Raw genomic sequence first — 26,017 nt, forward strand, 5'->3', positions numbered from 1 at the left:
GGAGGTGATACCACTAAAAGAGGGAATGCTTGGGGACAATCAGCAGTCTTTTCTCAGTGTTTGAGGTTTTACTGAGAAAACACAGTCTGTGGGAGTTAGTAAAGTGAACAGACCTGCGTAGTCATCTGCCTAGTCAAGATATTGAACAGTCGGCACCGCAGAGTTTGGGATTTCTTAACGTAAAGGAAGCGTCAAAAGGTAAAGGACCGTTCTAACCAGGACGCAAGGCTGAGGACAAGACAGCAACGCGTAGGCAGGGTAGCGGGCGGTCGAGGGTGCGCACCGGGCCGATAGTGCACGCCCGGCGATGGGGCGTGGCCAGGCAGAGAGGCGGGGCTCTACCGAGCCCGGCGCTGAAGCTGAGGCCAGAAAGGGGCGGGGCCTGGCGGCGATACGCATTGGGGCGGGGCTTCCAAACCGGGCATCCCAGCTAGAGCAAAGGGGCGTGGTCACTCCTAGGCTATTGGGGGCGAGATTAAGCAACGTAGAATTTCGCAGCCAGAATGGATATGTCTCAGCGATCCTGAAAGCAGCCTGGACGACCAGAGGCGAGTCAGGTGGAAAGGCTGGCCGGGCTTCGAGAAGGGAGGACACATCGAGCTACTTGAAGGCCTGATTCGCGCTGCGTGACGTCGGAGGCGCGGTTTCGCGGCGTCTGGGCGGACGCTGCGCTGAGGGGCGGGTCTGGGCGCGCGCTCCAAGATGGCGGCGAACGTGTTCCCGTTCCGCGACGCCCGTGCTGCACCGGACCCGGTGCTGGAGGCTGGCCCGGTGGCACACGGGCTACTGCCGGTACCGCTGGTGCTGGACAACGGGTCGTTCCAAGTCCGCGCTGGCTGGGCGTGTCCCGGGCAGGACCCAGGTCCCGAGCCGCGCCTGCAGTTCCGCGCGGTGTGCGCCCGCGGTCGTGGCGGGGCACGGGGCGGGTCGGGCCCGCAGGTGGGAAACGCCCTGGGCAGCCTGGAGCCTCTGCGCTGGATGCTGCGCTCGCCCTTCGACCGCAACGTGCCGGTCAACCTGGAGCTTCAGGAGTTGCTGCTGGACTACAGCTTCCAGCACCTGGGTGTCTCCTCACAGGTGAACGGCGAAGTGGGCTGGGCTGGGCTGGGCTTGAGGGGAGGGGTGCGGTCTCGTCTCCTCTCTGAAGTAACAGTCACTTCAGTAGCTCCGATTGTCTTTTAGTCGATCAGATGCTAGGCGCTGGGGGTATAGCAGCGAATAAAATGCTGCTGCTTGTATCTTGGAGCATGCATTTGGGCATATATGCTGGTTTGTTAAGAAGTCCATTTATTAACAAATATGTATTGAGCACTTACTCTGTGTCAGGCACTTTTTAGGCATTTGGAGTACATCTGTGAACACACAAAACCTACTGTGCTTATGGAGCTATTAATACTATGAAAAGATATTCTAGTATGAAAAGGCAGTAAACATAGAATTAAATATAGTAGATTCTGTGCCATGATGGGAGAGGAGGGAGTTACATTTTTTTCAATAAGATGGTCAGGGTAGGACTCGTGAAGGTGATGTTTGAACAAGGACTTGAAGGAGGTGATTCAGATAGCAAGCCGTGTGAATATCTGAAGGAAAAACAGTCCAGGCAGAGTAAACAGCCAGTGAAAAGGCCCCGAGGTAGGAGTGTGCCCTAATCCTAATTGCAAGGCTGCCTGTGGAGGGGGAGAGTAGTACCTGGAAGAGGATGTCAGAGAGGTAGTGGAGAGGCAGATCACACACCTTATAGGCTTTTACTGAGTGAAATGGGGAGCCATGGCAGGGCGTTGAGCTGAGGAAGGGCCTGACTTATGTTCAGAAGGATCACTGTGACTGCTGTATGGAGCATGAATTGTCATGGGTCATAGGGTGGAAACAGGGACCAGTTAGGAAGCTGTTGGAATAACCCAGGTGAGGGATGATGGTGGCTTAGATGAGGCAGGTAGCAGGGAATGTGATCAGAAGCAGTTGGATTCTGGAGATACTTTGAAGATAGAGCCAACACGATTTGCTGACAGTTTGGATGGGACCTTGACTTAATAACTTAAATTCACTCTACTTTCGTATTTTCCCATAAAGATGAGATGAGAGTCTTACAGTCGCCTGTGATCAGGTTTTTGATTAAGAGGCCAAAAGCAAAATCAGCCCTGCAATAAGGATATTGGGTTCTTCTATGCTTCAAAAAGAGTATTCTGTTACCACTCATCTATTTGCCCTTTCTTTTCAAAGTAGGGCTGCGTTGATCATCCCATAGTTTTGACAGAAGCTGTGTGCAACCCACTATATTCACGGCAAATGATGTCCGAGCTTCTTTTTGAGTGCTATGGGATTCCCAAGGTTGCCTATGGAATAGATAGCCTCTTCAGCTTCTACCACAATAAGCCAAAGAACTCGATGTGCAGTGGACTCATCATTTCATCTGGATACCAGTGTACACATGTTTTACCCATCTTAGAAGGGAGGTGAGTTGCACTTGTGGCATTTGAGTGCTATTTTGAGAAGCATTCGGGAAACATTTAGTGCGTGCTTTAAAGGCAGAGTAGAAAGAGCAGTACTAGCCTATGAACTGAGCCCTTGGGCTTAGCTTTGAACTACCTCACTGTGTGACTATGGGTAAGTCCCTTTGCCCATAGTTCTGTCCTTTGTGACCTTCTGGAGGGAGTTGGGGTGGATAATCTCTTAGTTCCACATCCATAATTCTACAGTTTTATAATTCTGATTTATGGGGAGATAGCCAACATAGTATCTACAGGTAATAGACATTCAATAGAAATGTTTTGAATAAATTTAATTGAGACCATCTTTGTGTTCTGGAGTGGTTTTTTTTTTTTTTTTTTTTGACAGAGTCTTGCTATGTCATCCAGGCTGGAGTGCAGTGGCACAATCTCGGCTCAGGGCAACCTCCGCCTCCCAGGTTCAATTGATTCTCCTGCCTCAGCCTCCCAAGTAGCTGGGACCACAGGCACCTGCCACCATGCCCGGCTAATTTTTTTTGTATTTTTAGAAGAGACAGGGTTTCACCATGTTGGTCAGGCTAGTCTCAAACTCCTGACCTCAAGTGATCCACCCTCCTTGGCCTCCCAACTTGCTGGGATTACAGGGGTGAGCCACCGTGCCCAGCAAATTTAAAGTTCTTTAATCATTATTGTTTAGACCTTTCAGATACAGTGCCTGGCACATAATGGACCCATACTAAATATTTTCAAGTTGAATAAAAGGCAAGGGTAGTTTATGTCATATTTAAAAGTCTATTCCCACTTTATCGTTGAACTTTCACTGTCTGATAAGAGCCTAGGCCAGCACTGTGTTCTCCTGAGAAGGTTTCTCACATGGCATAAAGAGACTCACACTTTAGAGCTGAATGTCTGGGTTTGCAGCTCTGCTACTTAACTTCCTCACTTCATTTCCTGACATGTAAAATTGGGAACAACTGATTTTCCAGGGTTACTCTGAGAATGAAATGATATAAGGTAGGTAATGGCACTTTGTAAACTGTAAAGCAGACTGAACATATAAGACAAATACCATTGAATTTCTTGTGAAGTTTCTGTGAAAATCTATGAAGAAAAAAGTAATTCTTAGGTGTTACCAAACACTCCTGATGTATGAAGTTCTCTATGTAAAGAGAATATGCAGAAATAAAAGTTCATGTTATGTTATATTGAGAGGAAATTACCTGAAGGCTGCGAAATTATCAGAGTGAATCATATCCTGTTCTCTGCTGGCATCTGCTGGTGAGGTACAATACAGCAGTGACATTTTAGTTTTCTACAGCAAGTTCCTAGTGCTCTGCCACTTACTTTCACACATTAGGAAAATAAAGTTACTCTGGTTCTTTTACAGTAAACCAGGATGTGTGTGGTTACTTAATGTGTTTACTTAATCAGTAGATGTGGAGTGTTCAGGGGAGGGCTTTTTAAACTCTGGCCTTCATCAGTCACCTAGGGAGCCCATTAAAATGCAGATTCTCAGGCCCTACCCCAGAGCAGCTGTGTACTGGGAATTGGCATGTTCAACATTTCCTCCAGCTAATTCTGGGATACTTGGTCCCAGGACTACAGTTTGAGAAATATATGATGAGACTCATTAAGATCTGACTTTGGAGTGCATTCCTGTTAGGTGGCCATGTGACTGTATAGGTGAACTAGGAATGCCTGCCTAGAGAAGAGGCTATACCAAGGGAACTTTAACGTCCCTTCCAACTGTCAGGTTTTGTGTTTCTCCTGCTGGTCTTTTTCTTCTTTATCTGCCTTAAATTATCTTGTTTCTCCCAAGATGCTCCATATTTCTGTCCTCCAGAAATTTCAGTGCTGTTTTCTACTGCTTGGTTATAGATTAGATGCTAAAAACTGCAAGCGCATCAATCTTGGAGGAAGCCAAGCAGCTGGTTACCTCCAGCGTCTCCTCCAGCTGAAGTACCCTGGGCACCTGGCAGCCATCACCCTCAGCCGCATGGAGGAGATTCTGCATGAGCACAGCTACATCGCTGAGGATTATGTGGAAGGTATCCAAGAGGATGTTTGCCTGCAGCTTTTGGGTGTTGTCTACTTTGTATTCCTTAAATTACTGCCAGCATAATTCTTTGTTTGCTCACTTTTTAAGCACCCCCTTCCCCTTTTTGTATTCCCTTTCTTAAACTATTCAGTAACCTGATAACTTATGTTGTATGGGTTCCCTTCACAAATGGTAGCTTTTATAACTTGCCTGTAATACAGATCTTGGAATTGTACAACTTTCAACTTTTTTCAGATACTAAACATTTTTAAGAGTGAGCAGAACATATCAGACTAAAAATATCTTAAGTTAGAAAACAATTGAGATTGTTTTATTATACCATTAGAATAGCATCTATGCTGCATAAACACCTCTTATTCTTTTCAAGCTTGTCTTGGACTTTTGGTTGTATTTTGCACTTCAAATTAAAGTGTGAGTTTTAGTTACTATTGTCACTTGAATGTGATGAAAATATCTTCCTCCTGAATTTAAATAGTTCGTATTAAAACCAAAGGACTATGGACAATGCTGCTGTGAATACAGCTGTATTCCAATAGTGGATTTGCTTGTTCTCGTTGAGGGTGCTGACCTCAGATGACCAATAATGAGCTCCTGAAGGGCAAAAACTACATCTGTTTTTTTTTTTTAATTTTTAATTGTGGAAACCATGTAACATAAATTTGCCGTTTTAACCATTTTTAAGTATATGTTTCATGTGTTAAGAGCTGTGTTTTAATTAACTTTAGAAAGCATTTATTCAGCATCTGTTATTGCTGGGATATAAAGAAGTTGGGGAGATAGATAGGGAAATAAATAATTGATGAGAATACTCAGTCTGGAGAGTTAGAGGCTTGCCAGAAGACACGGCTGAAGCACACAACTCTCCGTGCTCCCACTTCTCTGTTCTCCAGGTGCTCCAGTATTGACTCTTTTTTTTTTTAGTCAACTTTTTCTTTTACAGTTCTGTGATATGATTATAAAGAGAGAGCATGAGGGAATTTTTTGGGATGATGGAACTGTTCCGTATCCTGATTGTGGTATTAGTTACATATGCTTTCTCTTTATAATCAGATCCTGTCTTTATCCACAATAAACAGGAACAGACTACTGATACACTCAACAACTTGAATGAATCTCAAAGGCATGATGTTGAGTAAAAAAAAAAAAAAAAAAGTTTCAAAAAGTACATACTATTTGAGTCCGTTTACGTGACATTTTGCAAAGATAAAACCATAGTGATAGAGAAGAAGTGAGGGAAAAAGTGCCTGGACTTGGGATAGAGGCAAGCTTTTGGGTGAACTCATTTTCATTTCTCCAGAGTAAATAGATTGCTGGGTCATGTGCTTGCATGGTATGTCTTTCTGTCCATCTACCTTGAATCTACTATATCATTATATTCAAAGTGAGTTTCTTGGTAGTTGGATCATTTTTTAAAAAATATCTATTCAAAGTCAACCTCTATTTAATTGTTAGGCTGAACCATTTATAATTAGTTTGATTTATTCATATGCTTGGATTTATGTTCATCATTTTATTATTTGTTTTGTTTCTTCTGTTTATTGTTCCTCTGTTTCTCTCTCCTGCCTCCTTTTAGGTTATTTGAGCTTTTTTTTGTTTAAGTATTTTATCTGTTGTGTTTTTTACTGTACCTTTTTACTGTAGTTTTTAGTGGTTGCTCTAGAGATTACAGTCAACACAACTTTTCATAGTCTACTTAGATTCTGTGTTTACCAATTCAAGGGGAATGTGGAAATGTCAGCACTATATTGACTCCTTTATTTTGCCCGGTTTATCTTAAAGTTGTCTTATTTATTTCTTCTGTATACATTGGAAACCCATCAGACAGTGTTGTGATTTTTACTTTCAATTGTCAAATAGGTTTTAAAGAACTCATAAGGAGATGAGTCTGTTATGTTTAACCAGATTTTTATCATTTATATTGCTCTTTCTTCATTCTTGATGCTCCAGGCTTCCTTCTGGTGTTGTTTCTTGCCGAAGAACTTTACTTAGCAGTTCTTTTAGAACAGGCCTGCTGGCATTATGTCCAGGTTTGGTAGCTGTTTCAGTTGATTGAGTAGATTCAGGGATTGGGTGGAGTGTATTTCCTCCATCTGACCTATGTCTGAAATGCTGGTGTTGATTTAGAAAAAAACAAAAAAAAACAGAGTCTTGCTCTGCCGCCCAGGCTGGAGTGCAGTGGTGCCATCTTGGCTCACTGCAACCTCCGCCTCCCGGGTTCACGCCATTCTCCTGCCGCAGCCTCCTGAGTAGCTGGCACTACAGGCGCCCGCCACCACAGCCGGCTAATTTTTTGTATTTTTAGTAGAGACCGGGTTTCACCGTGTTAGCCAGGATGGTCTCAATCTCCTGACCTCCTGATCCGCCCGCCTCAGCCTCCCAAAGTGCTGGGATTATAGGCGTAAGCCACCGCGCCTGGCTGGTAATTGACTTTAATTGTTGTGTTAATAGTGTTTCCATTTCATAACTTTCAAAACTGTTTCTTTGAAGAATTACACAAATGGCGGTGTCCTGATTATTATGAGAATAATGTCCACAAGATGCAGCTCCCATTTTCCAGCAAGCTCCTGGGCAGCACCCTGACCTCTGAGGAGAAACAAGAAAGGCGGCAGCAGCAATTGCGGCGGCTGCAGGAGCTCAATGCCCGGCGGCGGGAGGAAAAGCTGCAGCTGGATCAGGAGCGTCTGGACCGACTGCTATACGTGCAGGTAATAACAAACACAGGGATGGGCGCCCTTCTGTGTTAACAAGATGATCTCAGATTTTCTTGTATGTTTTTCCATTGGCCTTAAGATGCTTTGACTGTTTGTCACCTTTGGGGTCAGGAAGGAGTGCAGGGGGATCATCAGCATAGAATACAGTGTAGAAGCAGCTGTTTCGGAAAGAGCTGTGGACTCCAGCATTGTTTATTTTCACCTTATAAGTTCCTTTATGTTTTTAAACTTTGTAAGTGTAGCATACATCATGCAAAGTGCACAAATCTTTGTTTCATCTTGAAGGATTTTCAAAGTGAAACTCGCCCAGGTATCTGCTGTCAGGTCAAGAAACAGCATTGTCAGCATCCCCCCAGAAGGCTCCTTTCATGTCTCCTCTTAGTAACTTTCCCACCTTCCTCCACAACCTCTCTCCCCCCGCCCCAAAAAAAGGGGTAACAACCTTTTAGGTATCTGTCACCATCATTAGTTTTACGTAATCAGTTGTTGCTAGAACTGTGATGCAATGCTAGCCTAGAGACAGCTAGAGAGGTGGGCAGCTGTGTGAAACTGGAGGGAGCTGGAGGTGTGGCTCTGGGCAGGGTAGGCCAGGGGAGCTCTGGAAGCCCTCTCCAGCTGTCATTTTCTCCGTTTGACTCTGAAGCTACTTTCCTTCCTGTTTGTGACTGCTCTGTTTTCAGGAACTTCTAGAGGATGGCCAGATGGATCAGTTTCACAAAGCTCTGATAGAGCTGAATATGGACTCCCCAGAAGAGCTGCAGTCCTACATCCAGAAGCTCAGTTCAGCAGTGGAGCAGGCTAAGCAGAAAATCCTCCAAGCAGAAGTCAACCTCGAGGTGGATGTGGTAGACAGCAAGCCAGAGGTAACCGAGGGCCTTGGAAGGAGCAGCCCTTCTTGAGAGGAGGAGTGTCCTCAGAGGGCTGACATCAAAGGGGTTTTGCCCAGAGTTGGGAGGAAAAGAGAGCAGAAGGGACATGGATGGTGGCAGAGACAGCATTGACCTTGTACCAACTGAAATTCTGTGAGAAGGGATTTCACCCTGTAGATCCCTGGACTCCTGAGTGCAGAAAGTGCATTTAACATAGGAAGAACATTCACACAGCAAACCTGTGGTGCTGTCTTGAACCTAAACCAGCTCCACTGATAGTCATTGGCAGTCATATACTTCCTTTAATTTTCTTCTAGTATTTTATTAAATATATTGTGGTTGATTATTCACCTACCTCCTTTCCATCTTGGTATTCTCTAAGGACAGGGATCATGCTTCATGCATGATTTATGAATTTTTTACAGCAATTGCTAGTTATGCTCAATAATACATGTATAGGTTGCCTTAAGATCAGCCTTTTATTAGTTGCTAAAGACCCTCTGAATAAGCTCTTTGATTTTCTCTTTTTCTTCTTCCTCTTCTTTTTCCTCACCCGTGCACTGTTAATAAGTGTTTTTGAGGCCGGGCGTGCTGGCTCACACTTGTAATCCCAGCACTTTGGAAGGCCCAGGTGGGCAGATCACTTGAGGTCAGGAGTTCGAGACCAGCCTGGCCCACACAGCAAAACCCTGTCTCTACTAAAAATACAAAATTAGCCGAGTGTGGTGACACATGCCTGTAATCCCAGCTACTTGGGAGGCTGAGGCAGGAGAATCACTTGAACCTGGGAGGTGGAGGTTGCAGTGAGCTGAGATTGCTCCGTTGCACTCCAGCCTGGGCAACAAGAGCAAAACTCCATCTCAAAAAAAAAAACCGAAAAACAAATAAAGTGTGTTTCTGTTCGTTTGAGACAGGGTCTTACTTTGTTGCCCAGTTGGAATGCAGTTACATGATCATAGCTCAATGTAACCTCAGAGTCCTGGGCTTAACTGGATCCTCCCACCTCAGCATCCTAAGAAGCTAGGACTACAGGTGAGCACCACCATGCCCAAGTCATTTTTACAATTTTTTTGTAGAGATGGGGTCTCACCAAGTTGTCCAGGCTGGTGTCGAACTCCTGGCCTCAAGTGAACCTCCCTCCTCAGCCTCCCAAAGCACTAGGATCACAGGCTTGAGCCACCGTGCTTGGCAGTTAATAAGTGTCAAAGTAGCCAAAAGAGCTTAGGCCCCAGCATCTTAGTTTCTGTATGGCAAAGGGGCAGCCTGCAGGTCACTATCACTGGTAGAGTCCCCTGCCTTTAGAACTGGAAGAAAGAGTTAGTAATTGTACACACTATTCCTGGATCTGTCATCCCTAGAATTCCAAAACAAAGTAATTTATTGCCTTGAGACATGTTTTAGGCAGGATAAACCAGACTAGCCTCTTGTTTTTTTTTTTTTTTTTTCTTTTTATATCAACTTTCATTAAGCTGTTGATTACCTATCCTTTTAGAAAAAAAGATACTTTGGAAAAATGCAAGTCAGTGCCATTTGATGCTGGGTGTATCATGGTGCTTATCAGTGATGTCAGAGTTGCCTTTGGCTCAACAGGAAGCTTACTTTTGCAGTGACAGGCTCCCAGCTGGAGGCTCGCTCATAGTTTCTGCTCTCACCGTTGCATTCTCTACATCTCGACAGGCTGTCGATTGTGTGAGGACAGTACATGAGTGTATGCTTTATAGAGCAGATCCTGAGATAGGTTTACTAGATACACCTTACTGGATCACTAAGATCTTGTGTAGAAGGGGCCTTTACCATCTTCTTCCAACGTGGCATCCCAGATCAGCCTCAGCTGAATCAGTGTGCCTTTTCCATTTTGCTTCTCTCGGTTTTCAGGTCTTTGAGGTTTGACTTGTTGTTTACTGAAATCTGGAACCATGTTGTCTTTGTTATATATTCATCCGTATTTAGTTTTTATCATGCTTGACATGTTAGCAGGACATACTCTTCTTTATACTGGAGCAGTGCCACTCAGCCACATGCAGATGAAGGATTTCAGATTTCAAAAGGGGAAAAAAACCAAACGGCTGTGAAGATGTGATTCTTCAGCAGTTGGGAAACTAGTTTTTCCTTTTCTTTGTTCATTTGTCTGCATTTGTTACGTGCTGTGATTCACCACCCATTCCCCATTCTTTCAGCAGATACTCAGTAGGTACCTACTTCATCTTATGCTCTGGCATACACATTTAAATCTCCTTGGGTGTAGGGGATTTTGAAATGTTGGACTGCAAAAGATTTTTCTATGTGCAACAAATTTGACGATCAGCTGGGCTGGGGGCAGTGGCTCACGCCTATAATCCCAGCACTTTGGGAGGCCGAGGCGGGCGGATCACCTGAGGTCAGGAATTCGAGACCAGCCTGGCCAAAATGGTGAAATCCCATCTCTGCTGAAAATAGAAAAATTAGCCAGGCGTGGTGGCAGGTGCCTGTAATCCCAGCTACTCAGGAAGCTGAGGCAGGAGAATCGCTTGAACCCAGGAGGCGGAGGTTACAGTGAGCCGAGATTGCGCCATTGCACTCCAGCCTGGGCAACAGAGCAAGATTCTGTCTCAGAGAAAAAAAAAAGCGATGATTGGTCACTAAACCTTTAATGGTTAGTCAGCATTCAGCATTTTAGGGTAATTCTTAATGATCACTCAATTACAGTCACATTTGCGGGATAAAGTTGGCTATGACACTGGCTAGCCAGTTCTACCTTTCAAAAAGTATTTGTAGTATTTTCCAATAATATAATTCATTTAGAATGAATTGAATCAATATATGTGAACCAAAATTCATATTGAAATTCCACTTAAGCAGTAATGGCTGAACTGAATTAATATAGCTGGAATTTAACTAATAGTGATCTCAAAAATCTGTTTTCTTATAGACCAATCTATTCTGGCCCTTGCTATTCTGCAGTTATTTCTGTGAGGATGTTGCGGAGGAGCAGGCTTTGTTAGTATGAATTCTAACGAAGTATTTAAACCAGAAGATGCTTGATTTTCATGGCTACAAGCACAGCATAAGAGGGTAGGAGGGGGAGAACACAGTTTTTGAGCATCATCATTTGTTGGAAAACACAATGGGCCAGATATAGAAAGTTCTCCCGCTTTACTAGCCAAGATCAAGGTTGGCCTCTGCTTCTTATGCCGCTCAAGGCTGTTTTAGGGAACCATGCTGCATCTTCTGTGGTATGCCTTGGCAAACTGTCATTCCATGCAGTTCCAAAAGAACAGTCATATTAGTGTTTCTGAACACCACGTAAGACATGTGGAGACCCTGGCAAACTCTAGCAGGAGAGAAGCCAGCCGTGGCAGAGAAAACTGTTCTCTGTTGGATGCGTGTTCTCTGTGTTGAAATTACCAGCTTTGTTCCTCTCTGTGAATCATATGAATTGGGATAAGTAAATATCCTTTTTATAATTTTTGTGAAGCTAAGAAGTTATCTTAAGATGATATGCTTTGGAATGAAGCTAGGTGAAGGTGAATGTTGATCTTTTTTTTTTTTTTTGGCAGCTGAAGAAACCTCTTGAAACCCAAAGCTTTACAATCATCTCTATTCCAGGGGAATTTGAGGGTGTATCCCAGGGGCCCACCACTCAGTGCCAGGCGCAGTATACCAGGGATGCAGAGGTGATTAAGATACAATGCCTGCCTTCCTGGGTACTTCAAAAACAAAAAACGAAGGCAATAGCACCATGCGTAGCTGACTGTAATGAAGCATAGCAGGTATGCTGGTAAATGTGTGTGGGAATACGCATTTGGTTTTTTGAGAAAGGATTGGATGTTTCAGCTGGTCCTTGAAAGATTATTTGGGCCGGGCACAGTGGCTCACATCTCTAATCCCAACACTGAGAGACTGAGGAGGGAGGATCACTTGCACCCAGGAATTTGCGACCAATCCCTGAACCACATAGATCCTGTCTCTAAAAAAAATTGTTTTTGGCTGGGCGCGGTGGCTCACGCCTGTAATCCCAGCACTTTGGGAGGCAGAGGCGGGTGGATCACCTGAGGTCAGGAGTTTGAGACCAGCCTGACCAATGTGGTGAAACTCCGTCTCTACTAAAAGTACAAAAATTAGCTGGGCATGGTGGCGGGTGCCTGTAGTCCCAGCCACTCGAGAGGCTGAGGCAGGAGAATGGCGTGAACCTGGGAGACGGAGCTTGCAGTGAGTGGAGATTGCGCCACTGCACTCCAGCCTGGGCAACAGAGCGAGACTCCATCTCAAAATAAATAAATAAATAAATTTTAAATTAGCTGGGCGTGCATCTGTAGTCTCAGCTACTTGAGAGGCTGAGGTGGGAGGATCACTTGAGCTTGGGAGTTCGAGGCTGCAGTGAGCCATGGTTGTGCCACTGCATTCCAGCCTGGGCAACAGAACGAGACCCTCTCTCTAAAAAAAAAAGGAAGATTATTTGATTTCAGCAGGTAGCAGAGGAGGAGGGAAGGACATTTTAGGTGGAAAGAACCACACATGCAGGTATATAGAGTGTGAACAAGAAAGGCTGTGGTGGGTGATGAAGTGGAGAGTAAGGTCTTTACCCATTAGGCTTACGAGCCTGCATATTATCCTTCAGACATTCGTAGCCTTCCAAGGATGTTGAGCAAGTGAATGAGACAATGAGATTTTGTTTTGAGAAACTAACTGGTGGCAGTTAGGATGATGGGTTGAAGGGAGGGGTGAGGCTACAGGGGGGAAAACAGAACAGATGTAGGATCAGATGTAGGATCCCAAGATCTCACTGCCATTTACAAGCCAAGGTGATGAGAGTAGCAGTGTTGATAATAGAGCGTGTGGCATGTGCCGACCCCTTGCTGAGCACCTACACAGGTGTCCTCCTGGTTCATGTTCACAACTCAACGGGTAGGTACTCTCATTATCCCTCTTTTACAGACAAAGATTTGGAGTGAGGTTGCATAGCTGGAAGTAGTACTGGTCAAATTCAGACACAAGCAGTTCAATTCCAGATTCCACTCTTGTAACCCTTAGGCTGTATTGAAAGGCAGTGGGTAGATGGTAGTGCTTTTGACCAAGTTTGGGAGGATAATTGGCTTAGTTTTGAGCACCTTTTTTTTTTAAGAGATTGGATCTTACTCTGTTGCGCAGGCTGGAGTACATAGTGTGATGATGGCTCACTGTAACTTCAAACTCTGGGTCTCAATTGATCCTCCCACCTCAGCCTCCCTAGTAGCTAGGACTATAGGTGTGCACCACCATGCCCAGCTAACTTTTTGCTTTTTAATTTTTTGTAGAGATGGGTCTTGCTGTGTTGCGCAGGCTGTTCTTGAACTCCTGGCCTCAAGCAGGCCTCCCACCTTGCCTTTCAGAGTACAGGGGTTACAGGCATGAGTCACCGCACCTGGCCCTGAGCTCCTTATTTTTAAAATTGCTGTAGGACATCAGGTGGAGCTTTTCAGGACTCTGCGGGACATCAGGTGGAGCTAGGGGAGGACAGAATCAAATGGGAAGCAAGAAAAGAAAAATTCCTGGAGAATGCCACCACTTGAGAGTTAGGTGACAGAAGAAAAGCCAGGACGAAGATTGAGCAAGAGCAGTCAGAGATAAGGGAAGCCAAAAGGGTTGATGTGAGAGTTAAGAGCTTGAATGGTCATCTTAATTAGGATGAGAATTATTTTTTGAAACAGGGAAGGCTTGGAAGGATAAGAAAATAGGACGTGAGAGTGATCTGGCTGCGATATCTGTCACCCCATTGATTGCCAGGGTTGATTCGGCTGATCTGGCCGGCTAGGCGGGTGTCTCCTGTCCTCACCACTTCGTGTGTGTCCCTCCTGAAGCTGCATGCTTGGTGGAAGAGGACGACCATCCCCAATAGAGGAGGACCGGTCTTCCATCAAGGGTATACGAGTAGCTGCGCTCCTCTGGTAGAACCTCCAAACAAGCTCTCAAGGACATGAAAATAGATAAGGAAGTAGAATGAAGAATAAAGAGGGAAGTTCATTTTTTGAAGCAACTAAGGTGATCTTTTAAGATTCCCAGGGTTGAGATTAGAAAGGAGACTGTGGAGAAGGGTTTTGGGAAAGGGCAGGCAGAAGGAAGCTGAGAAGTAACCACAGGATTGCCTAAATAGCACCTGGGACTTTCTGCACTCTTGCGCCCCTGGAGCGTATTTAACTTTTCTATTGCTACAAAAACCACTCCAAACTTGGCAGCATAAGACAACAACAATTTTATTGTGTTCATGGGTTTGGTGGGTGAGGAATTTAGAGAGGATACAGCAGGGATCTCTGCTTCGAGGTGCCGGGAGCCACTGCTGGGAAGAATTAAATAGTTGGGGACTGGAATCAGCTGGAGGGTTTTTCACTTGTCTGGTATCTGGGCTGGGAGGACTTAAGGGCTCGATTCATGGGGGACTCTTGACCCAGGCACCTACACATGGCTTCTTCGTGTGCCTTGGGCTCCCCCCAGCATGGCCACTGGTTTCCAAGAGGGAGCTTCCCAAGAGAGCAGCCAGAGAGTGAATATGTCAAGAGATGAAAGCATAAGAAAGATGCATGACCTTTTAGGACCGTACCTCAGAAGTCACCTGACATCATTTGCACCATACTTTTTTGGCTGTAGTCCTCACAGTTCCCCACTGAGACTCAAGGGGAGGAAACAAAGCCCCTCCACCTCTTTATGAGGAGTGTCAGGGTCACATTACAAAAAAGTGTGTGGGATAGAAGTTACTGTTGTGACCTTCTTTTAAAAAATATAATTTGCGGCCGGGTGCGGTGGCTCAAGCCTGTAATCCCAGCACTTTGGGAGGCCGAGACGGGCGGATCACGAGGTCAGGAGATCGAGACCATCCTGGCTAACATGGTGAAACCCCGTCTCTACTAAAAATACCAAAAATTAGCCGGGTGAGGTGGCCGGCGCCTGTGGTCCCAGCTACTCGGGAGGCTGAGGCAGGAGAATGGCGGGAACCCGGGAGGCGGAGGTTGCAGTGAGCTGAGATCCGGCCACTGCACTCCAGCCTGGGCGACAGAGCAAGACTCCATCTCAAAAAAATATACATATATATAATTTGCTCCAGAGCCCAAGTGGAAAGAGTACTGGGAGACATCCTTTAGACTGCAGGCTTATTGGTTGGGTGTAACAGAAGCAGATAGAGTTCATGGAGGGATGGTGACAAAAGTGATTGGATTCCAGGCTAGGTAGAGAAGGGTATGTGAATCCACAGGAAGGGTCATCACTTGGATTGAGGGAGGCCAGGATGGAGGTTAGGATGAAGATGAAAAATAGGGTAAAAATGTGGGGTGTAGAGAGGAAGGACTCCAGTGGACCCCAGTGCTTGCTTTCACCTGTTACTTGGGGAATCACAGGTTACAGGTTTTTGTCTGTAGTTATCTTAAATACACAGATGATATTTTTGTCTTCAACCCAATAATACGACAGAATTATTTAAGGGACCAAATTAAGTGTGTGTTTAAAAGGGAAGAGGGAAGAGTTGTTCATTTCTCGCCCACCGCTGCCCCAAGTTCATGTCCCACTTATACATAGATGGAGAAGCGGCTCAGAGTGTGCTTTTCCAGCTCTGCCTCTGTGGACCTTTCATATACCTTTGGTTGCCTTCCAAGCTGGATCAGTGACTACAGAGCCTGGCAGCCTTCTGTTATGTCACACTGCCTCCTGTTCCTGCTTCCCCCAGATGACAAACCACCAAATGAAAAACAACTTTGATGATCAATTTCCACTCCTCTGCTGGAACCCTTTGGGGTCATTCCTGAAGAACTGGGTTTGGTGCCAAGCCAGAATAGGCACAGACACTCCTGTGGGAGGGCTCCTTTCTTGTGAGGGGAGCTGAGAGTCTTCCAGATCACAAACTGCAGACGGCAAGGGGAATGTTCCTTTACTCCCTCTCTGCGGTCCCTGCTTGGACAGAGGAGCCTGTCATTGTCTCAGCTGGTCTTGCTGCTGCATGTAAAATCTTTCATTGATCTCTTGTATTACCTACTCTGAGCTTAGGCTAGATCGTTTCCATATTCCTAAAGCCCCACTTGTCTTATCCTCAGCCTCATGATTTATAGAACTCCAGCTTAAGGCAGAACAAAGACTTCGGAACTGAGTAGTTCTGTCTCTTCCCACGTGTCCACTGCCTGCTAGTGCTATGTGACCTTGGGCAAGTTACTTCACCTCTCTGAGCCACAGTTTTCTCACCCATCAAATACAGCAATATCTGCAGTGAGGACTGTGCAGATAGCAGGTGTCCCTCCCTTCTGTGTCTGATTCAGTATTGGCAGGGACAGCTTTTGCTTCCTTCCCTGAGAGCAGGGTTCTTCAGATTCGTGTCACCCAACCCATCTTCTTTCCTCCTCAAATTACCTCTACAAACCAGCCCCCTCATCCTGTACACAAGTCTCACATGAAGAAACAGTCGCTTTCCTTTCCAGGTTTTATCCTCAAGCCTGGAAAATCCCCCTCAAATATTGTGGAGTCATCTATACTGAACAGAATTTAGAGTACATTGTCACCCATTTTGCATGCCATATTTGCCACATGACTTTTGGTGTGTGAATGTGTGTGGGGTATTGAGGGGTATTGCCTTATTTTAATGCCAGTTTACATTTGCAGTATATATGAGTAGGTTCTAGAGTATATTTAAGTCCTCTGAATTATGTTGGTAATTTACATACTTCATAAATTCCGAGAGTAAGGAGAGACTCAGAATGCATACTCAGTGGCGCAGTCTCCTCTCAAGCATACTTGGCTGTTGGTTACACTCCGCTTGAACCCTCCCAAGACACTACCTCATAAGACAGTCCATTCTGCAGCAGCTCTCATTGTTACAGCATTCTTCCCTGGGATGCAACTAAATATTTCCACCCGGAACTTCTCTCCATTGAGTCCAATGACAGATGGCTAAATATGTCTCTCAGAACCCCCACCATCCCCAGCTTACTTTGTACAGATTAGAATTAAAAGTGCCCTAACTTCTCTTTTGGAAATGGTGCCGGCATGTCTAGACCCTGCCCAGGTTCATTGTGGTCATAGAGGAGAACTTGTTCTGCAGGACTCCACAGATAGGAAGCACTCTGCTACCTTGGGGCCTCTAGTCCCGTTCCCAGCCCAGCAGGACCTGCTGTTAAGGGACCGATTGTTAAGCTCATTAGTGTTGGCACATACATTTATTTAATAATTTATTTCTATCTCTGAGGCAGAGTCTTGCTCTTTCACGCAGGCTGGATTACAGTGGCATGATCATGACTCACTGTAACCTCAACCTGCCAGGCTCAAGTGATCCTCCCACCTCAGCTTCCCAAGTAGCTGGGACTACAGGTGCTCACCACCACACCCAGCTAATGTTTGTACTTTTTGTAGAGATGGGGTTTCACTGTGTTGCCCATGCTGGTCTCGAACTCCTGGACTCAAGCAGCCCGCTTGCCTTTGCCTCTCAAAGTGCTGGGATTACAGGCGTGAGCCACCGCTCCCTGGCCAGCAGATATATTTATTAATTATTAAGAGATTGCTTTAACTTTGCTGGTAGTCTAGCTGCCTTGTAGGATAGCAGCTGTCACACCCTTCCCTCAGAGTTGCGTGTGTGGTGGTGTGACTCATGCAAGCAGCAAGTCTTCCACGGGGCCCAGCCATGAGCTGGCACCATCAGAAGGCTTTAGAGAAGGCGGGGGTTGGTGAGGCTTGTATAAAGTAGGAAAGGTAGGAGATCAAAGCAAAGCCCGTTCCTGGCTTTTTAGTCTTCGTGTTCATGTGTGCTTTTTTAAAAATAGCTTAGAAACATTTTCATAGTTTTTATGTAAGGTTTTAGAACATTGAGCAAGATCCCAGTTCTTTTTTGTGGCACTAAAATGATAGAACTGAGGCCTGCTGAAGGTACAGGTTCCATTTTGCTTCTTCTCCTCTTAGACCCCTGACCTGGAGCAGCTAGAGCCGTCTTTGGAAGATGTGGAAAGTATGAATGATTTTGATCCCTTGTTTTCAGAGGAAACACCTGGAGTGGAGAAGCCGGTCACTACTGTCCAGGTTTGACTCCTACAGCCCAAAACATGCTTATTTTTTGAAGGTGTTGACTTAAATGGCTGGGCTAGTCTGTTTCTTTAGGACTTAAAACAAAACTGTTATATTTTTAGAAAATTGGGTACCAAAACTTAAAACATCTGAAATCAGGGATTTTTTTTCCCCAGTGATTGATGGATTGGTTCCAGCACCAAGATCTGTGAATCTGTGAGAAACAGTCCACCCGGCAGAAACATCTGGGAAAGTGATTGGGAACTTGAGATCTGAAGACTGGCTCCTAATGGTTTCATTTACATTTAAGCCAATGCCAGTACACATAATCCTCTTTGGAGTCTATGTTTCTGTCATTACAATACCAACCAGATAAACTGTCCTGAGTCTGAGACCCACCTGGGAGAGAGCTGCCTTGCCATACAGGGATGGGGCACTAAGCAAGGCACTGAGCAGGAGACTTGTCCTCTAGGCTGGGCCTTTCACTGCTGCTCTCCACAAAACCTCTCCCTGCAACTCGGGGACCATTTCATGGTGGAAACATGTACATGTTTATAATATACAGGTTGGAAGAAGGGAGGAAATTGAATTAGCAGGTCAAGAGAGTTGGGAGAGGCTATACTGGCATTAACAAGGGACAGAAACTGTTGGGATAAGAAATGCAGTTTGAGGAAACTAGCCACTGGAATGTTTGTCATTTGGCCTAAAAATATCTTTTAAACCTTGGGTTTTTAAAGCCCGTGTTTAACTTGGCAGCATATCATCAGCTGTTTGTTGGGACAGAAAGAATTCGAGCTCCAGAGATTATTTTCCAGCCATCTCTCATAGGAGAAGAGCAGGCTGGGATTGCAGAGACTCTTCAGTACATTCTGGACAGGTGAGACAGCGAATCTGCTTTTCCTTCTATTTTCCTGAAACATTTCCTTGGATTTTGCATTGGATGGTAGATGTGATGGTCAGGCACTTGAAAATGCGTCTCACTCTCTTCTTTTCATTGACTTGCTGTGCTCAGACAGTATTCCCTTAATCTCTTATCACCAGGCCTGGCACCTACAGGCACCTACAACTACAGAACTGGAGCTTTGTAGTTAGTTGTTTTCTGAACCTATAAATGCTAGGTTGACATGAGTAGCTTTAAGAGTGTCTTTTAAGTTTGAACAACCCAATCACACGTACACTGGTTTCCATGTAAATCTTCACATTATTAAAGACTAGTGATCTTAAATCACCCTAAAATATTGCAGAGCTAATAAAATTTTTTCCCCTCCTTGCAGGCATTTTACTTACTTAAGAGTTTACATTTCCATAAGAATCCAGGTATTTTACCCATTTATGCGGGCATTTACCTGAAGTGTGAGTTTGATCATTCAAGTTGGTCAAGTAGGGAATCGAATTCTGTAGGACTCTGGCTGCTGTTGGTTATAACGACAGGGAAACGTGTACCTAGCAAGGAAGAAAAAGCTGCTGCTGCTGTTTTGAGTGCCTTTGAGCCTTGTCTTAACCGTGGTTGGAAAGTGATCGAAGATGTCTTAGATAAAGCTGTTATTAAAAAAGATAAAAAGAAAGCACAGGTCGATAGATGGGCCCTCAAAAAGGAGGCATGCTTCTGGGGATAATGGAAATGTTTTGTCCCTTGATTGTAGGGATCATTACTGGAACGTATAAATTTGTTAGACTTTATCAAAACATATGTAAATTTATTCTCACTTATTTTTTTTTAAATGTATTATAAAAGTATAAAAATTCTAATCATGTTAAGGAAATAAGTTGACCATTCAAATTATGGTTTTGTCTGGCTATTTGGAAACATTGGGCTGGCATTCTGTAGGGACACAAATGAAAATTGCAAGTTTTGATTTTTTTTTTTTTTTTTTTTTAGCTTTTTGTGTAGATGTTTTTCTGTTTTGTACTGAGAGCTTACATTTCGGCATCCACATTTCGTTCTGATATTTGAGTTAAGGGACTATATTAGGAGTTGTTTCTTTCCTAGGTACCCAAAGGACGTTCAGGAAATGCTGGTTCAGAACGTTTTCCTCACTGGCGGGAACACGATGTATCCTGGGATAAAAGCCAGAATGGAGAAGGAACTGTTGGAGATGAGACCCTTCCAGTCTTCTTTTCAGGTACTGATTGTTTGAGTAGTCAATTATTCTGAAAATAGCATTACCTGTTTTCTGATTGCAAAAGTAATAATCATGCAGAAATATCCACAGTTAACATTTTTGTGGCTTTTCTTCTGATCTTAAGTCCATGTTTAATTTTTAAAGCAAAATGGGAATCGTGTTTTATATACTATTTTGTGGTTTCTTTAAATTGGAAGACGAAGACATGCATAGAATTCTAAGAGTGTGAAAGAGTGTGTACCTCAAGAGTAAGTCATTCTACCCAGTCCCGGCCCTGTAGGCAGAGCTTATCCGCCATACATTTTCTACACGTGTGAGTGTGTACTGCTTTGTAAGCTGAACTGAACTTGTCATGAACATTTTCCCATGTCATTATTCTGTTAAAATACTATCTTTATGACTGGTGTGAATGCCCCACAATTTACCTACCAAATCCCTGATTACCAAGAAACATGGTCTGAGCTCCCATCATGGACCAGGCACTGTGGGGATGCTGAGATGTCCTGAACACAGCACCTGGCTGCAAGGACCTCGCTATCTGAGCAGGCAGCAGCCAGGTAAATCAGAGCATAAGGAATATACAGGCATGGGCATCTGGCAGTCTCCACTGGTGTTCAGAAAAGGCTCCATGGATCTGGACCTTCTCAGGTGAATAGGTGTTTGCCATGTAGACAGTATGGGGCATGGGACACATTGGAGAGGGCATCCCAGACAGAAGGATTAGCATGAGCAAGGGCACACAGGCCAGAAGCTTGTTGAGGGAGTGCGAAGTGGCTGAGTTTTGCTGTAGCACATGGCTGACAAAGAGGGGAGGAGGTGGGTGAGGTAGAGAGGTCAGCAAAGCCCACACTGTGCAGAGCCTGTGCATCCTGCTAAGAAGCTTGGCCTTGGTCTGCTCTGCTGCATGATGTAGTGTACATTCAGGGTGGCGTCTCTGGGCTTTGGTCCTGACTCCATCGTCACCATTACTGAATTGTGCTAAGCTTTGGCTTTCTCGGTGGTAGGAAGAGGGCAATCAGTATGTGTTGCTGGGATTCGGTGTACTGGTGCACGTCAAGCGCCCAACAATGGGCCTGCATGTAATAAACTCTCAGACATGAGCTGTTGTTTTGAGGGTCCCTAAGACCATTCCAGGCAGGATGTTTCTCTGGGAGGATTCACAGGACTCAGCATGTAATCATACTTACAGCTGTGACTTAGTACGGCAACTCAGCAGAGAGACAAGGTGCCTGCGGTGAAACCTGGGAGCAACCAGGTGTAAGTGTCCGAGGCCCCTCCCTGTGGAGTCACACAGGACATAATTTCCCCAGCAGTGCCTTGTAAGAGCGCATTAAGTGTCGCCAACCAGGGAAGTTGGTAGGAGACGCAGTGCCTGGGGTTTTTATTTGGGGGCTGATCACATAGGCGCCCCCTGCTTGGAGCATACCCAAATTCCAGGCTCACAGAGGGGAAACACATGTTTGGCATAAACCACATTATTTGTATGAATGGGCTTATTGAGGCACTCTTACCGGGTGGTGGTGGGAACCCTCCCAAAATCCAAGTTCCCAGATGCCTGCCAAGGCCCCACCCTTGGAAGTAGCCTTTCTAAGGTAACAGTAGGGCTGTTCTGTTAACTCTTTTCTGTACAGCTGTTATCTTTAGCCATAGTGATGAACCATGAAGGAGTCTAAGCAGGGAATGTGATCTGATTTACATTTAGTAAGATATATTTGACACTGATGTGCAAAATAGAGTATTAAGAGAAATATTGGAAGCAGACCAGTTAGGAGGCAGCTTCCCAGCCTCTAGGAGGAAGTCCTCACTCCACTCATCAGGCTTTACAGGGTCTCTTGTGTTCTGACCTTGAAGAACTGTCCAGGGTTCTCTCATCATTCCCCCTTCCACCCTGCACTTCAGCCACAGCTAACTGCTATTGGTTTTCCGGAGTTTTCCTGCCTTAGGGCCTTTGCACATGCTGGCTCCCTTTGCATAGAGTACTCTTTCTAGCTCATCCAACTCTCTCAGTGGCTGGTTTCCTGGAAATCACTTCCTTCAGGAAGCCTTCCCTGTCCTTTCCTATGTTCCTTATGAGATCCACCTCTGTTAGGGAAGAGACAACCACTGTCTTGTGAAATGTGTCCCAAGCCCTTGGCACAGTGTCACCTGGTAGCTCTGCAGGAAATACGAAAGCAGTGGCAGAGGGAGAGGAAGAGAGGGAGTTGATGTGAAAGAGGCTAAGGCAATCAAATTGTCAGAACTTGTTAGTAAGTTGGATCTGGGGAGGGAAATGAGACCTAAGATAATTCGTAAGTTCTAGGTGGAGCAACTAGTTTGCTGAATTAAGAGATTCACTGGACGAGGAACCATGGGAGGAAGGACAGACTTAAGGGAGAGGATAGTGTGTTCCATTTCCAGGGTGGGTTGAGTTTCCAATGGACACACGGAGAGGTGGCCACAGCTAGCTGGATGAGCGCTCGGGGGGGAAGGGGAAAGGCGAGAGGGTAGTTTTACACCCTTCCACCTGCCACAAGCATAAATGTGTTCTGGGCACTCTTTGGGAGGGTAGGTGATGTTAAGGATGAACCCCTAAAGAACACTAGCATTTAAGGGCTGTAGGACACCCATGAGTCTAAGAAGGAGGTGGAGGAAGAGGAGAGGGGAGCAGGAGAGAGCAGCAGTGCTGAAGCCAAGGGGTGACAGGAAGGGGCGTGAGCCTCCTGTGTTCTGGAGTTACCCGCCTTACTTCCTACCTCCCTCTCACCTCCCCACTCCACCAATCCCATGAGTTCCAGGCATGCAGCAACTTAGGATGAAGTAGTAGAGAAAAAAATCGTAGAGGATTTTCAAGATGTGTTTCTTGGTAATTTCCAAAGTCACCCATGAATCACTTTGTGAGCATTGGTTGTAGGAATGCTGCTACCAGCCAGATCTTTTCCCAGCCCTGCTTTTCCTGTTATGGTCTCACCTGGCCTTGCCTCAGCTCCCCCCACTCCTGTTTCTGCCCCCTTTCACATTGTAATGTCATGAGTGTGTCACACCGTCACTAAGCCCTGATGTTCCAACTTTAGATTATATTATGTATTCAGCGGTGGCTCAAACACACCAGCCACCTAAGGCCCTCCGTGATCGTTAGAAGGAAGAGAACCCCAAGATGTGCAAATTTACAACTTTAAGTTCCTGTTTTTTCTTAAACAGCAAAACATTTTTAAATATTACAAAAATATCAGACAATTTAAACCAAAATAAAAACCAAGAAAACTGTAGTTTCGGCCTCTGCGAGCAATGTTCTTTGTATACTCTCCGGTCGTTTTCATCTCATGTATGGTTTTAACCAAAAAGAGATTGTTGACAGCTTATTTTGTAACCTGTAATTTTTTCACTTTCAAATTATTGTGACACTGTTTTTATATCAATAGGTACATTTCCAGAGCATCCTTTTTATGGCTATATAGTCTATTAATCATATATCTTGCTGCATTGTTTATTAGTAATGATGAGAGCTACGCTTTATTGAATACTCTGTACCAGGCAGCGTCTATCACGTGCCTTACACTCATGCACTTAAGTCCACTGAAGCCAGGAGGTGGGGCCTCTGGTTATCCTAGTGGCGAGGTCCTGGTTCACAGGCCCCTTGCCCACGTGGCAAGCCCAGCAGCTGGACTCCGGAGCCTGCACTTTCCCACCTCCATTTGCGCATGCTGATTCCACCGTTACAGCCGCTGCCCTTCACTCCCGAAAGTTCTGAAACCACCATTCCAACCTGGAACTCATGGGATTGGTGGAGTGGGGAGGTGAGAGGGAGGTAGGAAGTGAGGCGGGTAACTTCAGAACACAGGAGGCCCGATGGGAGCTGCAGTGTTACCATAATGATCAGGTCAGCCTAGCCGAGGGCCTTCTCAGAGCTGCTGAACCCCAGCCCAACTCCGATGAGAAGGGGAAACTAAGTGCCAGCAGCCTCACAGAGAACGTCACCCCTCTCTGCTGCCATTTCTCCTGAGACTCTTTTGCTACCCTGGCTAGAGCTGCCTTGCAGCGGCCCCTGTTTCCCTCTGCTCAGAGTGGGGAGCAGGGCCAGGAAGGCCTTTTCCCCAGGTCACAGGCCAGCCTCCGCTTCACCTCTCCCCGACAGCTTGTGGTTGACAGCATCGTGCAGCAGGAGGCTGAGCCACTGGCCCCTCTCTGACCCCGAGTGTCAGGTCTTGTGTTAGTAAAATGTCTGACAGCCGTGTGTTCTGAAGAATCTGGGCATTCCAGCTCAGCTTTGTTTACAGGGTGTGGAGCTAGCCCCGAACTGTCTTGGAGTGCACTGGGCCCACCTATGTGTATATTTCTGGGGATAAAATATTGGGGGTTGTAGCTGAGCCAGGTGAACATTCACACCTGGAGCCCTGGCAGAGGTGTCCTGGTGAATCTTTGTGTTTCAGGTTCAACTTGCCTCGAACCCTGTGCTGGACGCCTGGTACGGTGCTCGTGACTGGGCCTTGGACCACCTAGATGATAATGAAGTTTGGATCACCAGGAAAGAATATGAAGAAAAGGGAGGAGAGTACCTCAAGGAGCACTGTGCTTCCAACATCTATGTCCCCATCCGCCTGCCGAAGCAGGCCTCCCGCTCCTCAGATGCCCAGGCATCCAGCAAGGGTTCTGCTGCTGGCGGAGGTGGTGCTGGCGAGCAGGCGTAGCAGAGGCCCTCCAGAGAGGCTGCCCTGCACACCATGCCCTGGGCCACGTTGGCAGCATGACAAGACTATGATTGTGCTAAATGTATCCACCCAAGTCTGCTGGTCACATTTGGCAGCAAAATGGATTTCTCCTGGGGAGAACAAAGTTAAGGGACACTGAGACCTGTCCTTCAGAATTAGGTTCACTTGGGGGCTTCTGTGGCGAAGAGACTAACTGGCCTTCTGATGTCTTTGTTCAACTGTGACCAGCTGTGGCATCAGCTTCCTGTAGCAGTAAATGAAGACAGAGTGGAGGACACAAATGTACAAAATGCACAAGACTGATTTCTTACCATGTTTTAAAAAAATTCTTTAAAATTTATCTTGTCCGTGTAGATACTTTATTCTTCTGGATGTATTCAGAAATTGCACGAATGCCCAGCGAGGGGAGGTCTTTCATGCATATGAAAAGGTAATGTTTATTGCCAGGCACAGTGGCACATGCCTGTTAAGGCCCAGCTATGTGGGAGGCTAAAGCAGGAGGATCGCTTGAGCTCAGGAGTTGGAGGCTATCGTGTGCTGTGATCGCACCTGTGAATAGCCACTGCACTCCAGCCTGGGCAACATAGGAAGACCTTGTCTCTAAAAAGATACATTTTTCTGAAAGGTAATGTTTGTGCAATAAAAGCAGTTGCCTCAGGAACCAGAAATATTTCCCTCCTCCTATTTTTTCCCCTTACAGATAAGGAGAAAAGGCCCAGAAAGTTACCAACATGTGAGGTCACTCTGCAAGCCAGGGACTTGCTTGGTGCCAGAGCCAGTGGCCCAGCTTTGTTCATACTTTCTCTGCTGGAAACTTTTCCACCATAGAAGGCCTACAAATGTTTTATTTTTGTCCCTCTGAGTTTGTTGGCTCCTTAACTTCTTCAGACTTTTTGGAAGAAAGGGACTGGAGGAGGTTTATCCTGTATCCTATTCAGTTGTGCCATAACCTCACATTCCCTGTACCTTCCCAGCTCTGTCTTAAGTGGACAGATAACCCCTCCCTTTTACAGAGATTGCTTGGTGAGAATTTTAACTCAAAGACAACCAATTATTGATCCCAGAAGGCCCCTGAGCTAGTATCATTGTCACCGAATTTGTACTTTTAAATCTCATGGAGCCTCTAGCCCACCCCTCTG

At 45.5% G+C, this 26,017-nt stretch overlaps 1 protein-coding gene across 1 annotated transcript; it reads left to right on the top strand.

The window, feature by feature from the left end:
* The first annotated feature begins 620 nt into the window (after nucleotides 1-620).
* ACTR5 (actin related protein 5) lies at nucleotides 621-25,541 on the top strand. Its single transcript, XM_023227949.2, has 9 exons — nucleotides 621-1,077; nucleotides 2,224-2,453; nucleotides 4,326-4,495; nucleotides 6,994-7,211; nucleotides 7,898-8,080; nucleotides 17,969-18,085; nucleotides 18,808-18,947; nucleotides 20,061-20,193; nucleotides 24,600-25,541. Exons 1-9 carry the CDS (start codon nucleotides 703-705, stop codon nucleotides 24,855-24,857), a joined length of 1,824 nt encoding a protein of 607 aa, XP_023083717.2. The 5' UTR covers nucleotides 621-702; the 3' UTR covers nucleotides 24,858-25,541.
* The last annotated feature ends 476 nt before the right edge of the window (nucleotides 25,542-26,017 follow it).

The sequence above is a fragment of the Piliocolobus tephrosceles genome, chromosome 20 (genome assembly GCF_002776525.5).
Source record: "Piliocolobus tephrosceles isolate RC106 chromosome 20, ASM277652v3, whole genome shotgun sequence".
NCBI classification, from domain to species: Eukaryota; Metazoa; Chordata; class Mammalia; order Primates; family Cercopithecidae; genus Piliocolobus; species Piliocolobus tephrosceles.